At 34.9% G+C, this 13494-nt stretch overlaps 1 protein-coding gene across 9 annotated transcripts in view; it reads right to left on the reverse strand.

The window, feature by feature from the left end:
- Positions 1-13494, reverse strand: part of LOC309849073 (uncharacterized protein) — a 414440-nt gene that overhangs the window by 360308 nt on the left and 40638 nt on the right. For 2 of the 9 annotated variants that reach the window (XM_082701299.1, XM_082701298.1), the window contains exon 1: positions 13303-13400. The exons of the other annotated variants lie outside the window; for them this stretch is intronic. In XM_082701299.1, the coding sequence (XP_082557425.1) occupies positions 13303-13322 (20 nt within the window). In that variant the 5' untranslated portion in view covers positions 13323-13400. Of the gene's footprint in view, positions 1-13302; positions 13401-13494 lie in introns of those variants that run through there. 9 annotated transcript variants of the gene reach the window in all.

The raw sequence follows: 13494 nt of genomic DNA on the forward strand, positions 1-13494 counted from the left end.
TTAAAACAAAGACTGTAACAAGAGACAGAGATGGACAATACACAATAATAAGTGGAATAATCGAACAGGAAGACATAACAATTGTAAATATTAATGTACCCAATATGGGAGCTCCCAAATACATAAAGTACCTATTAGAAAACATAAAGGCAATAATTGATAGTAATACAATAATACTAGGGGACTTTAACAATGCCCAGGCATCAATGGATAGATGATCATCCCAACAGAAAGCCAACAAGGAAACAGTGGTTTGCAATCACACATTGGATGAGATGGAATTAACAGATATATTCAGAACATTCGATCAGATCATTCAATTTTAAAACACTGGAATATACACAGTTCTCATGTGCAAATGGAGCTTTCTCCAGAACAGTTCACATAATAAGCCACAAAGCAAGTCTCAACAAATTAAAAAAGATCAAAGTCATGCCATACATCTTTTCTGACCATAATGCTATGAAACTAGAAATCAACCACAAGAAAATAACTAGAAAATATACAAATACATGAGGGCTGAATAACATATTATTAAATAATAAATGGGCCAACAAAGGTATCATAGAGCAAATTAAAAAAAAATGCATAGAGAAAAATGAAAACAAAACCACAACAGTCCAAAATCTTCAGGGTGCAACAAAAGCTGCATTTGAAGCCTATCTCAAGAAGGAAAAAAAAAAGTCATGATAAATAACCTAGCCTTACACATAAAGAAGCTAGAAAAATAACAACAAAACCCCAAACAAGTAAAAGGAAGGAAATAATAATAAGAAGAAAGTGAAACAGACAGGGAGCCTGAGTGGCTCAGTTGGTTAACTGTCTCCCTTCGGCTCAGGTAATGATCCCAGAGTTCCAGGAAGGAGCCCCATGTCTGGCTCCCCACTGAGCAGGGAGTCTGCTTCTCACTTTCCCTCTACTCGTCCCCACTGCTTTCTCTCTCTCTCTCTCTCTCTCTCTCAAATAATAAAATCTTTAAAAAAAAAAAAATGAGATAGAAACTTAAAAAAAAGGGAAAATCAATGAAATCAGGCACTTGTTCTTTGAAAAGATAAAAAAAATTGATAAATCTTTAGCCACACTCATCAAAAAATAAATAAATAACAGACAGAGGAACTCAAACAAAATCAGAAATGAAAATGGAGAAATAACAACTGACACCACTGAAATATAAGGCATTATAAGAGAATATTATGAAAAATCACATACTAACAAATTGGACACTCTTGAAGAAATGGGTAAATTCTTAGAAATATGTAACTTCCCAAAACTGAATAAGGAAAAAGTAGAAATTTTGAACAGACTGATAACCAGCCAAGAAAGAGAATCAGCAATCAGAAAATTCCCAGCAAACAAAAATCAGGCCTAGATTTCTTCATAGGCAAATTCTCCCAAAAATTTAAAGAAGAATTAATACCCATTCTTCTCAAACTATTCCAAAAAACAGAAGAGGAAGAAAAGTTCCCAAATTCATTCTATGGAGGCCAGAATTACCATGATATCAAAACCAGACAAGGAGACCACAAAAACAAACAAGCAAACAAACAAACAAACAAAAAACTACAGGCCAACATCCCTGATGAACATCCCTGATGAACACAGAGGCAAAAATCCTCAACAAAATGTTAGCAAGCCAAATGCAACACTATGTTTAAAAAACTCATTTGCAATGATCAAAAGGGATTTATTCCTGGGTACAAGTGTTCTTCAATATCTACAAATCAATCAACATGATAGACCACATCAACAAGACAAAGATAAAAACTTCAATAGACTCTGGAAAAGCCTTTGACAAAGCACAACAGCCATTCATGATAAAAAACACTCAATAAAGTAGGTTTAGAGGGAATATACCTCAACATAATGAAGGCCATAAATCCACAGGCAAAATCATACCCAATGGTGAAAAAGATAAGGAACAGAATAAGGATGTCCACTCTTTTCACTTTTATTTAACTCACTACTAGAAGTCTTAACCATAGCAATCCGACAACAAAAAGAAATAAAAGGCATCCAAATTGGTAGGAAAAAGTAAAACTCTCACTATTTGCAGAATTTGCTGATGACACAACACTATGTATGTAAAACCCTAAAGACTCCACCAAAAAATTACCAGAACTGACATATATGAATTAAATAAAGTCACAGGATACAATGTACAGAAATCTGTTCCATTTCCGTATACCAATAATGAAGTTGTAGTTCCATCTACATGTCAAAGTTTATGGCAGTTCTATTTGTAATTGTTAAAAACTGTCAAAATCTTTTGCTTCCAACCAAGAATTCCCTTCAATAGGTTAAGTGGATGAACAATCTGTGATATATCCATATAATGGACTATTATTGAGCACTATAGAGACATAAGGTTCCAAGCGATGAAAAAACTTGGTGCATGAAGCCAGTCAGAAAAAGCTGCACACTGTATGATTCCAGTTATATCAGTCTGGAAATGCTAAAGTTATGTGGCAGTAAAATGAGGAGAAGGGAAGGAGATGAATAGGTAAAAACATATATGATTTCTTTTTTTTAGGATGCTCTTCCACAAGCATTCACATGTCAGGGTTATACTCATTCCATTTCAATTCACATGCAATCTTTGAGACAGAATTCCTGATCAAAGCTTTCCAAAAAAGGTTTTTCCCACAATGCATAATTTATTTCCTTCATAGAACTTACCACAGTCTGTAATTATGCTCTTATATATTTAATTTTTATTTCAGTATATAAGCTCCATCATGGTAGAATCATCCTCCACTGTTTTTGCTACTCTTTCCCTCCTCATATGTGCCATTTTTTTTTCCTGAACTTGAATTTTTTTTTAAATCAAACCTAAAGAAATTCAAAAAATTGTACAACAAATATCTTTATAACCTTCACCTAGATATACCACGTGTTAACATTTTATAATATTTGCTCCTTTGTTTCTATGAATTCACATGCATTTACATTATTTAAAATGTCTGAGAGCTAATTATAGATATAATTAACTATCTCTTCAAATGTCTTCAAAAGAAAATTACTTTATGTAACTGCAGTACAAAGAAGAATCCAGAACACTTAAAATTGATGCTCTGCTATTTTTCCAATAATGGACTTTTACAGCAATTTTAATATTTTCTTGATCCAGAAAGATGAATTGTATTACATTGTCCTAGGTGTTCTTAATTTCACTTACTCTAGAACTGTTAGGCATTGTTTTGCAAAAAAATAAAATAAAATAAAATAAAAAATACAAGATGGTTGTTTTGTAGAATTCTCTCGTTTGGTTTTAACAATTTCTTCACCTGATTTGGAATTTGCATTTTCATCAGGAATGCCACATAATGGGCCATGCATTATTACAGAATTGCATTAAGAAATACTTGATGCCACTGTGTTCCACTGGTGATGTTAATTTTCATTACTTGTTTAAGATGATGTCTCCCAGTTTTTTCCATTGTGAAGTTAACACTTTATCCTTTATAATTTATATGTGGTGAGATATCTTGAGGTGATATAAATACTTGGTCCTCTTCAAGCTTTTATCTAGTGGTCCTAACATCCAACCATTTTTCTAGTTATATTATTCCTCTTATGTTTACTAGTTAGCATTACACAGTCCTCCCAGACTGTGGACTCTGAGAAACAAACTGAGGGCTTTGGAGGGGAGAGTGGTAGGGGGATGGGTGGGCCTGGTGGTGGGTATTAAGGAGAGCACTTACTGCATGGAGCACTGGATGTGGTGCATAAACAATGAACCTTGGAAGACTGAAAAAACTAAAATAAATTTTTTAAAATAATAAAAGAAAGCCCTCCCACTCATTTTATTAATTCATATACTAATTACATTTGAAATAATTTTTGATATATATGTTTCTGCACATGAAAGCAAGTTGGTTTGTCAAAGAAGAAAGTAACAAAGGCATGAAAAAATGGCATAGAAATGACCCAAGGTGCATGTCACATATAAGGACAGAGAACACTTTGTAGAAGTAGCATAAAAAAGTGTAACTGGCATAGTAAGAACTCAAGCTATTTGTTGGGTTAATTATAATTGAGGAGAATGAAGACTACAGTTTTATGAAAACCAGGGTGTCAAAATCAAGAAGTATTCAGCTGGGTCAAATGTTATTGTTTTACAAGATAATAAAGGTATGCAATCAGCTGTGCTGATGAAGGTCATCGGTAACATATGCAAAATTAGATATGGGGATTTGGGGGCAAGAAAACATATTCAGGGGACCATCAGCAGAATGAGTGATAATTAAGTCAACTAATTTATATTGATTTTCCAGAAGATACTGTGGGACAGGTACAGAAAATTATTTTAGTTAAAATAGATGAAAGCGGTTGTTAGCTTTTTAAGATAAGAAAATAGAAGTGTGTGTACTCAATATGTGGGAATCTGAAGAGATCAAGTAATGAAGAAAGGTAGGAGGGAAATGTAAAAACAAAGTCCTACAGATGTTAAGGTGATGAATGAACAACGGCTTGGCAAAACTGCAGTCCTCTCATGACTTCAATCAGGTGTAAAAAAGTATGCAAAAATATATAAAGAAAAAGGCTAGGTATAATAAATGTAAATACAGATAGTCCCTGACAATCGTTTGCCTTATGATTTTTTGACTTTATAATGGTGTTAAAATGGTATGCGCCCCGTAGAAACTATGCTTTGAATTTTGAATTTTGCTCTCTAGGGATACGTGTTTTGATGCTCTTTGATGATGCTGGGTGGCAGCAGTGAGCCTCAGCTCCCAGTCAGCCACATGATCATTAAGGTCAACAACACAGACTGACAACCATTCTGTACCCATCCAATCACTCTTGTTTTTCACTTTCACAGTATTGTATTCAATAAATTACATGAGATATTCAACACTTTATTATAAAAGAGTCTTTGTGCTAAATGATTTTGTCCAACTGTAAGTTGACCTAAATGTTCTGAACATATTTAAGGTAGGCTAGTCTAAGCTGTGATATTTTGGTGTGTTAGGTGTATTTGATGCATTTTTTTACTTACCTATAGTTTCAAGTTATGATGGGTTTGTTAAGACATAACCCCATTGTAAGTTGAGGAAGATCTGTAATTCATCTGATGTTTTCTTTCACCTACAGCCATATTTAATTATCACAAAGACCTAATGATAGAAGTACTATATTCTTATTTTTACTTGTGAACTAAATTTCTTGGAGTTGTAAATCATTCACTACAGATGCAGAGGACACGGACCTTTAATCCAACTTGGGGAGATACGCTTGTGCATGTACTGGGGTTGGCGGTGGAATCAGTGACAATTTCGTCTTTCAAACTGCTTTCAAAATTGATTTCTGGGAATTACACAATGACATAAAAACTCATTATAGAATTAGGATTCTGTGTGATGAAGGGCACAAAGGCAGGATTGTGCATAGTTGTTACAGGAGAGACAAGCTGAATGGTGGGACTAGGACATCTCTGTCTCTTTTTTCCTGTTGCCAGGAGGCTGGATGTGTATGTCTCTCTTAGAGCCCCACAGTCATTCTTCCAGCTTCTCCACCAGTGTGGAGTTTCTGCAAACAGTGGCCATGTGTTTCTTCTTTTTATCTCTTTTGCCTACCACAGAGCTTTGTACCCATGGTGTATTTGTTGAATAGATGATACAAGCAAGAAATGAAGCTGAAAAAGTAATTTGAGACAAGGGCAAGGTTTCCTGCTTACAAAGTGATTATGTCAAAGAGTCACATACTTCCCAGTTGTCTTGATTTAAAAGGAGGCATTCATTTTAAACTTTAAATTAGATCTATGACTTGAGAATATATTTCCATCAAAATGTAAGTGTTCAAAACTGTGTCCCTGCTTATGTTAGAGGATTTTAGTGGATTAATAAGGCTGATGAATTTACTTCAGTTTTGTTAGGATTCATTACTGATGGAACATGGGAGAATGTAATTTTTTAAATGATACCATATTAGAGTATACTAGCACAACTAATAATAGCCTTGGAGGAAGGGAATTACATTTTGCCTTCTAATCATTCTTTAAAAAAAAAAGAAAAGAAAAAAAAAAAAAAAGAACCAAGCTAGAGTTAAAATATGGTGATTAAAGACCATGATTCTTGGTTGATCTTTTCTAACATGTGTGTGGGAGCTAGAGGGGAGCTTTAATGGAACCAAAAAAAAGAAAATTAACATTATAGATTTATCTCTCCATATAGGATACAGTATATACTTTAGTTGACTAGGAATAACAAGGACCAGAATTTCAATTCATGCTTGGTTAGTAAACCAGACAGGTGGATATTTTAATCAAAAATACTCTTAGTCCCACCAGGTGTGTCTCTTAGCACTCTTATATATTCCTGTGAAAATGACAACGTGTACTCTCCAAGGGTGAGGTATACCAACACATCTAAATCAACCCTGGCAGTTAAAAGTGTACTTAGACACTGACAAAGATTTAAGTTTCTATTCTGATTACATTTAATATATGTAAAGTCAATTAGTTATCTATGACGAGAGAAAGGGAATGGCATTGTTAAATGAAATTCTCATGTCGTTGTGTGATTTCCTTTGAATTATAATAGTCAAGGTCCTTCTAACAAAATATTTAATTTGAGATGCATCTATTGTAGATTTAAAAGATCCATGGAAAAAAACAGTCTTGTAACTGAAGATACAAACACAATTACAACTCCAAAGGAAACTGATCAAACTTTTCAATTATAAAAATTGAGTAACTACTTAATTTAAAAGTTTCTAGGGTTATTTTTAGATATTCATTATTAAACTTCTGATATTATAGTTCAAAGATTGTTACAACTTAATTGTGACCAAAAATATGACTTTCATTTTTATCATACAAAGTAGCCAGAGTGCTGTGTAGGTACTGTACAGATGGAATCAAGTTTGCTAATTAGCTAACTCTAAAATAGGAAGATTATTCAGGGTACTCCTAGGCTCAATGTAATCACAGGAGCCTTTAAAGATAAAAAATTTAGTAGAGTTAGAGAAATTCCTGCGGAAGAAGGAAACGAAGGAAATGGTGACGGAGAGATGGAACAGATTTGAAGCTTGAGAAGAATTCAGCTCACAATTGATGGCATTGAAGGCAGCCAGTTATTAGAAAACACAGGTGGCCTCTAGAAGCTGAAAGTGACCCTTAGCCTGTAGTCAGAAATGAAAATGGAGACCTTAGTTCCATAGTGGCAAGGAAATGAATTCTGCCAGCAATCTGAATGATTCACCCCACTGGCTCTGGCAAGAAACACAACCTTGCTATCTCTTTGATTTCAGCTATGTGATGTTCGCTGGCCCTACCTGAACTTCTGCCCAAAAGACACTGTGATATAATAATTTTGAATTATTCTGAGCTGCTGAATTGCTGGTGATTTGTCATCGCGGCAATAAAAAAGGAATGTAGTTATTATTTTACTCTCATATCCACATCTCATATCTCATATATGACCTCATTAAGAATTGTTTTGTTAGGCAGTTAGTTAGGCATGAGGCATGAGAGATAAAGCAGATGCTGGCCGCACTCTCAGAACACCCCTCATTCACACCTTTCCTTGTGCCTTTCCCTTTGGAAAGGCCTCTCTGCTCAGGGTGCCTGGAGGATGTTAGCTTGAAGGAGGGTTTCTCTACCGTGTTGTCTCTTTGACAGAAGTATCTAGCACTGCATGCTCCTCAGGCCTCACACCTCCTCACGCCCCCCTAATAGCCATACCTTCGGAGCCACCTCTAAGAGCTAACAGAATAGAAAGGCCTAGCAGCAGAGGTGGTTTCAAAGCCACAGGGGACATTGAAGAGCCAAGCATATGCACAAGGGGTGCAGCTTGCCCTTAAATAAAATTTAAGGCCACAGCGTAGGCTCATTAGACACTCATAAATATACAATATATAAATATATACAATTACAATAGAATACCTCATGGATAGGTGCATGTGCAGATGCCAAAATGTTATATAACCATCAGCTGTCAGTCAAAAATGTCAACCAATGACAAATTTACCTGTACACAAAGTGGGCTTAAAGAATACAGCTAGAGCTTATGGGTGCCATTGCCACTTTTCACCAGGCAATGGCCCGTTTTCGCTCTTTAAGTGTACTAACTACACTTATCTACTCAAAAAACTCTGTATCTTCAATCTGGTCTTGGGTCTCCAATTCTTTGGTGCATCTGGGACACACACTACAAGACATGGTAACAATTTCTCCATTAAAAACTAGGAAAATGATTAATCCTTGTGGGTAATAAAGAAAAGCTAATGTTACAAGAAAGAGTCAATCATTTCTTAGAGGGGGTGTATAAACTGTAATCCATCCTCTGTCAGATTCATTCCTGTGTCAGGGAGTTCATTTCCTGTGAGATTATGTAAAATCCTTCTGAGAACCTACAAAGCAGAGTTCTAGGACCTGAATTTTGACATTGTCTTTTTCGGGGCAAAATTACTTATTTCAAAATATTCCTGGAAATTTGTAATGTGTTTGAACAAGAGATGAGAGATCTGATGTGGTTTGAATTAGATATAACAAATTTCAAAACTTTTCATCAACTGGTAATTAATTGCATTTACCAAGATTTTTAGAGATTACAAAACAGAATAGTGTGTTACAATAAGTGTATTACATAGGGAATGAAGAACATTTTACTAATGTACTTTAATGAGTATAAAAACCTGTATATATGCTAGGGAGAAAGTTTTTGCAAACAGAGAATTTTTCATTGTATCTAACTCTAAATAGCATGGTCAATATTTTAGCAACAGAGACCTGGGTTAGGCCCTAAATTCTGCTATTTACCATTGAGTGACCTTGGACAAGGTGCAGCACCTTTCTAAGATACAGTTTTCTCATTTGTAAAATGAAGAATGATAACAGCACTTTCCCTGGGTTGTTAGAAGGATTAATTAATTTAATGAATATAAAGTGATTAGCACTATGCTCACCATGTAGTAACCTAAATATTTGATAAATACTGTTAGAAAAATAGTCGCAATCATTATCTATTTTATAAAGTCCAATTAACCTATGAAATTCCCCTTTTTTCTACTGTCCTTCTACGGTTGTTGTTTCTATAGTTCCATAGTTTTGCACAGTTATAAACACAGTACAGTCCTTTGCATTGGTTTCCTTTCATTTACTATGTTGCTTTGTATCCTTTACGAATTATGAACAAAACTATTTTCTTTCAAGTTCCAGTTATTGCAAGGATAGGATAATTCCAATTATTCATAGTAAAAAATTAACATCTCTAAACCTATACTAATTTCCAACCTTTGAAATGACATCGTTAGCAGTAAGTTGCTAGAAGTAGAATTTATGCCTTTAAAATATAATGCTTCATTATTTTCCCCTTGTGAGATGAATAATATTGCTGAACACCTCCCTTATTTATGTGTTATAATTTTCTATTTTCCTGTAAGTATTGGCTTTGTTCACTTTACAGGAAATTATTTATTCTTTGTATTCTCCTGTAACATTTATATTGCAAACACTAGATCATTTATAATTTTCTTATATATTTTTGTATTTATATACAAACTTTTTAGCACAATTATATCAGTTTTACCAAGTCTATTTTTACTTTTTCAGTTACTTTTCACTTTGAGCAGGTTTTGTAGTTTATATAATCCAATTAGCACATCTCTTCTTTGTGATTTAATTGTTTTAACATTTAGAAAATTATTACTGTCATAATATTAATCCAATTAGACTTAAATTTTATTTTCTGCTCATTCTTCTAAGTTCATCTTGCATCTGTTTATATGACTTTCTAATCAGTTTTAATATAATTTGTTCTGATGATGGAAGTGTTCTGTATCTGCACCATCCAATGCAGTAGTCAATAATCAAATGAGGCTACTGGGCATTTAAAATGAAAATAATAGTTTTGTGTTAGAACTCTTGGTCTTAATAATACTTGCAATACATAAAAATTTTTAAAAATATGTGATTTGTACTTCCTGATACCAATGACATAATTCATTTTCCCTTTGGGTAAGGAAAAAATATGTTACACAGGGCTGGTCACCTCTAAAATTATATAGTTGAAATTGATATTGATTAATATAATTTTGGCTTTTTCGTTATTCCTCTGTCATTTACTGGAATATCCAATGTGGCTTATATTGACCTATTATGAGATGAGTGCTGTCATTTATGTGATATATTCTGATTATAAATATGAAAGTATGTATGTTCCATAACTATGAATATAAGTTTTTCATATATATGAGGATCTGAAGTGGGTGTCACACATGAAATCGAATATGAAACAGTACCTAGTCATATATATTTCAAGAAGGTGGAATTGGAAAATGTTTCAACTGAAGAACGATATGCACACCTAATCTCTTATGCCAGGAGATAAATCCTCTGAATTACACTATTAATTATAATGAGCTAATAATCAGAAACAGCAAGATAAATACTGTGGAGAGAAATCCCATCTTTAAAACAAACAATGTCCCTGCTTCCACCTTTGCCTTTGACTAAGTATGCCTAAACAGTCCCCCCGCTTGACTAAACTTAAGACAAGCTTCATGTTGAATCAAGGAGTCTGATTTCACCTTTTTCATAGCCTTTACTTTAGAAAGCTTTTAACTGTAAATTTTCTCTGCCACTTTGAGATATTAATCTATTAAAAGTCTGTTCCCACATCATCTTTACCCTTTCATTTATCAATGGACCCTTGGGCTGCTTCCATAATTTGGCTATTATAAATAATGCTGCTATAAATATAGAGGTGCATGTATCCCTTTAAATTAGTGTTTTTGTATTTTGAGGGTAAACACCCAGTAATGCTATTACTGGATCATAGAGTAGTTCTATTTTTAACTTTTTAAGAAACTTCCATACTGTTTTCCATAGTGGCTGCATCAGTTTGCAATCCCACCATAATGCAAGAGGGCCACTGCAACATAGAGATGGAGCTAGAGATTGCTAAGTGAAATAAGTCAGACAGAGAAAGAAAATACCATGTGATTTCACTCATACATGGAATTTAAGAAACAAAACAAATGAGTAAAAGGAAAAGAAAGACAGACATAAACCAAGAAACAGACTCTTAACTATAGAAAACAAACTGATGGTTGGTTACCAGAGAAGAGGTGAGTGAGGGGATGGGTGAAATAGGTCATGAGGATTAAGGAGTGCATTTATCGTGATGAGCTCCAGGTAATGCATGGTATTGTTGAATTATGAATCCTGTACCCCTGAAACTAATACAATACTGGGTGTTAACTATACTGGAATTAAAATAATAAAAAATAAAGTAAAAGCCAAAAAAAGCTTGTTGCTAGTTTCACAACCCAAGAAAGTCTTTTTTAAGGACCTGGGAGCCATCCTTTTAAAATGTGAACTTCAAGAGAGATAGTATCCCCATCTCCCAGTTTCTGTGTTAAGGGTAGAAAACTAACTTCTAAATTTAGTGAATACCTTGCTTCAAGTTGTAAAACTATGTATTGTCATGAAGATAAGGTAGTATTACTTTTCCTTTGGTAAACTGAATTAGCACCCACAAGTGGACTGTGATTTCCCCCATTCATTCTCCACCCACCACAGCACAGGTCTTGAAAATTATCTAGTCCTTTGTTCTCCAGAAGTTCAGAATGAGTTCTGGCCTCTTTCCACTACAGTCTTAAATAGTCTTCCTTGCCTGTTGTTATCAACTGAAAGAGTCCCTGCCCACCAGGACCCCAATTCATATGCTGAAACCTAATCCAAGTATTTGGAGGTGGGGTCTTTGTGAGATAATTAGATCACCAAGACTGAGGCCTTGTGTATGGGATTAGTGCTTCTAAAAAAGACCCTAGAGAGCTTTCTCCCCTCTTCTGCCAAGTAAGGACACAGCAGGAAGATGGTTATCTATGAAGCAGGAAGTAATCCCTCACTAGACAGAGAATCTGCTGGAGCCTTCATCTTGGACTTACCAACCTCCTACTAGCAAAACTGTAGTTTGTTATTGTAGCCTGAATGGACTAAGACATCTGCCTTAAGTTGGCAAAATTTTTCCTTTGCACCTTTCAACAAAGAATCAATATGATCACATTAAGACCTAAATCAGATCACATCTCTCCTCTACTCAATATCTGAAGTATCTTCTCTTTCCTTCAGAAAAAAAGTTGAAGTTTGTATAAGGAGCTACTGGACCAGATCTCTTCAGTCTTATGTCCAAATCTATAAACTTTGTACCTAATACATGCCCTCTTCCACCATATATACAATTCTATATGGAGGAAACTATGAGCCACCCAGGAACCCATGAGCCATTCCCTGAACTCCCAATATCCAATCAATTATTCATGAAATCCTATCACTTTTACTTTCTGATAGATGAAAAGCTGTTATTATTTCCTTTCATTCACTGTTACTCTCCTCTAAAACTATGTTATTCCCTGCCTAAATGACTGCAATAGCCTTCTAATCCTTCTTTGAATAGTAGCTCCTTCACTGCCTTGCACTCTCCACCACTTATAGGGTGTAGGGACAGCTAGAATGAACTTTCCGAAATAGAAATCTGATCATACCACTCATGTGTAAACCTCTTCCATTGCTATTTTCATAATTCTTAACTTCTAGCAAATGACATTTCATGTCATCTCTGATGATCTGACCTCTGATCACCCATCCACCTCTTCTACCATTCTCTGGGCTCTAGCTCCAGCTCATCTCCCAAGTCCTTGCAGTTCCCATAACTCTATCCATGCCTACCTTCATTCAAATATGCAAACATTCCAGTTAGCAGCACCTTAACTCGCCAATTTCCAATTATCTCTTTTTTCTCAGCTCAGATACAACTTTCCCTGAAACGTTATCCCCAATCCCTCTTGACCAGGTCATTTCCATCTACTATTTGTTTCCATAATCCTCATCTTTTATAGTACTTTCCTCTGTCACTTATTGAATATAGCAAAGATAATTTATCATGTTTTTAAAGTCTATTTAGCTTACTAGACTATAAAAATTCGAAGAGGGATTGTGATTATTTTGTTAAACATTTTATCCCACAGTACGCTTTCAGGTGATTATTGAATAAATACATCTCCATTGATTTCCACTTAAAGTTTAAAATTTCTACTAAGGTGCCTGAAATTTATTATGCCTTTTTTTTTTTTTTAAACCCTTTCTCTCCTGCATGCATCTCCATGATGGGGAGTGTAGCTTCCTAATACTATGTGGGACACCTGCAGGAGGTGTCACCTATGGCTCTTTGTCTTCTATTCTAGACTGAAAACTCCTTTATTCTTTCTGCTCCTTGATAACTGACTTACTCAGACAGGTACTTCCTGAGGCAGCCTTCATTTATCTCCATGAGGCTACTTAAGGCATAGCAGGTTTACCTCTTGAAGATATGGGACATTTCTGCTTGTTTTAGGTTCTTTTGCAGCTCAGAATAACATTGACAGCTGTCCTTTCTGTATCATCTCATTATCCAACTGTATGATCCCTGCGATTTCTTCACCTGCCCAGGGCTTTACCTGGAAAACGAATTGCAGATTCCTTTTACTGGTGAACCATCATGTCTATTTTGT

This window comes from Mustela nivalis (genome assembly GCF_964662115.1).
Source record: "Mustela nivalis genome assembly, chromosome: 15".
NCBI lineage: Eukaryota > Metazoa > Chordata > Mammalia > Carnivora > Mustelidae > Mustela > Mustela nivalis.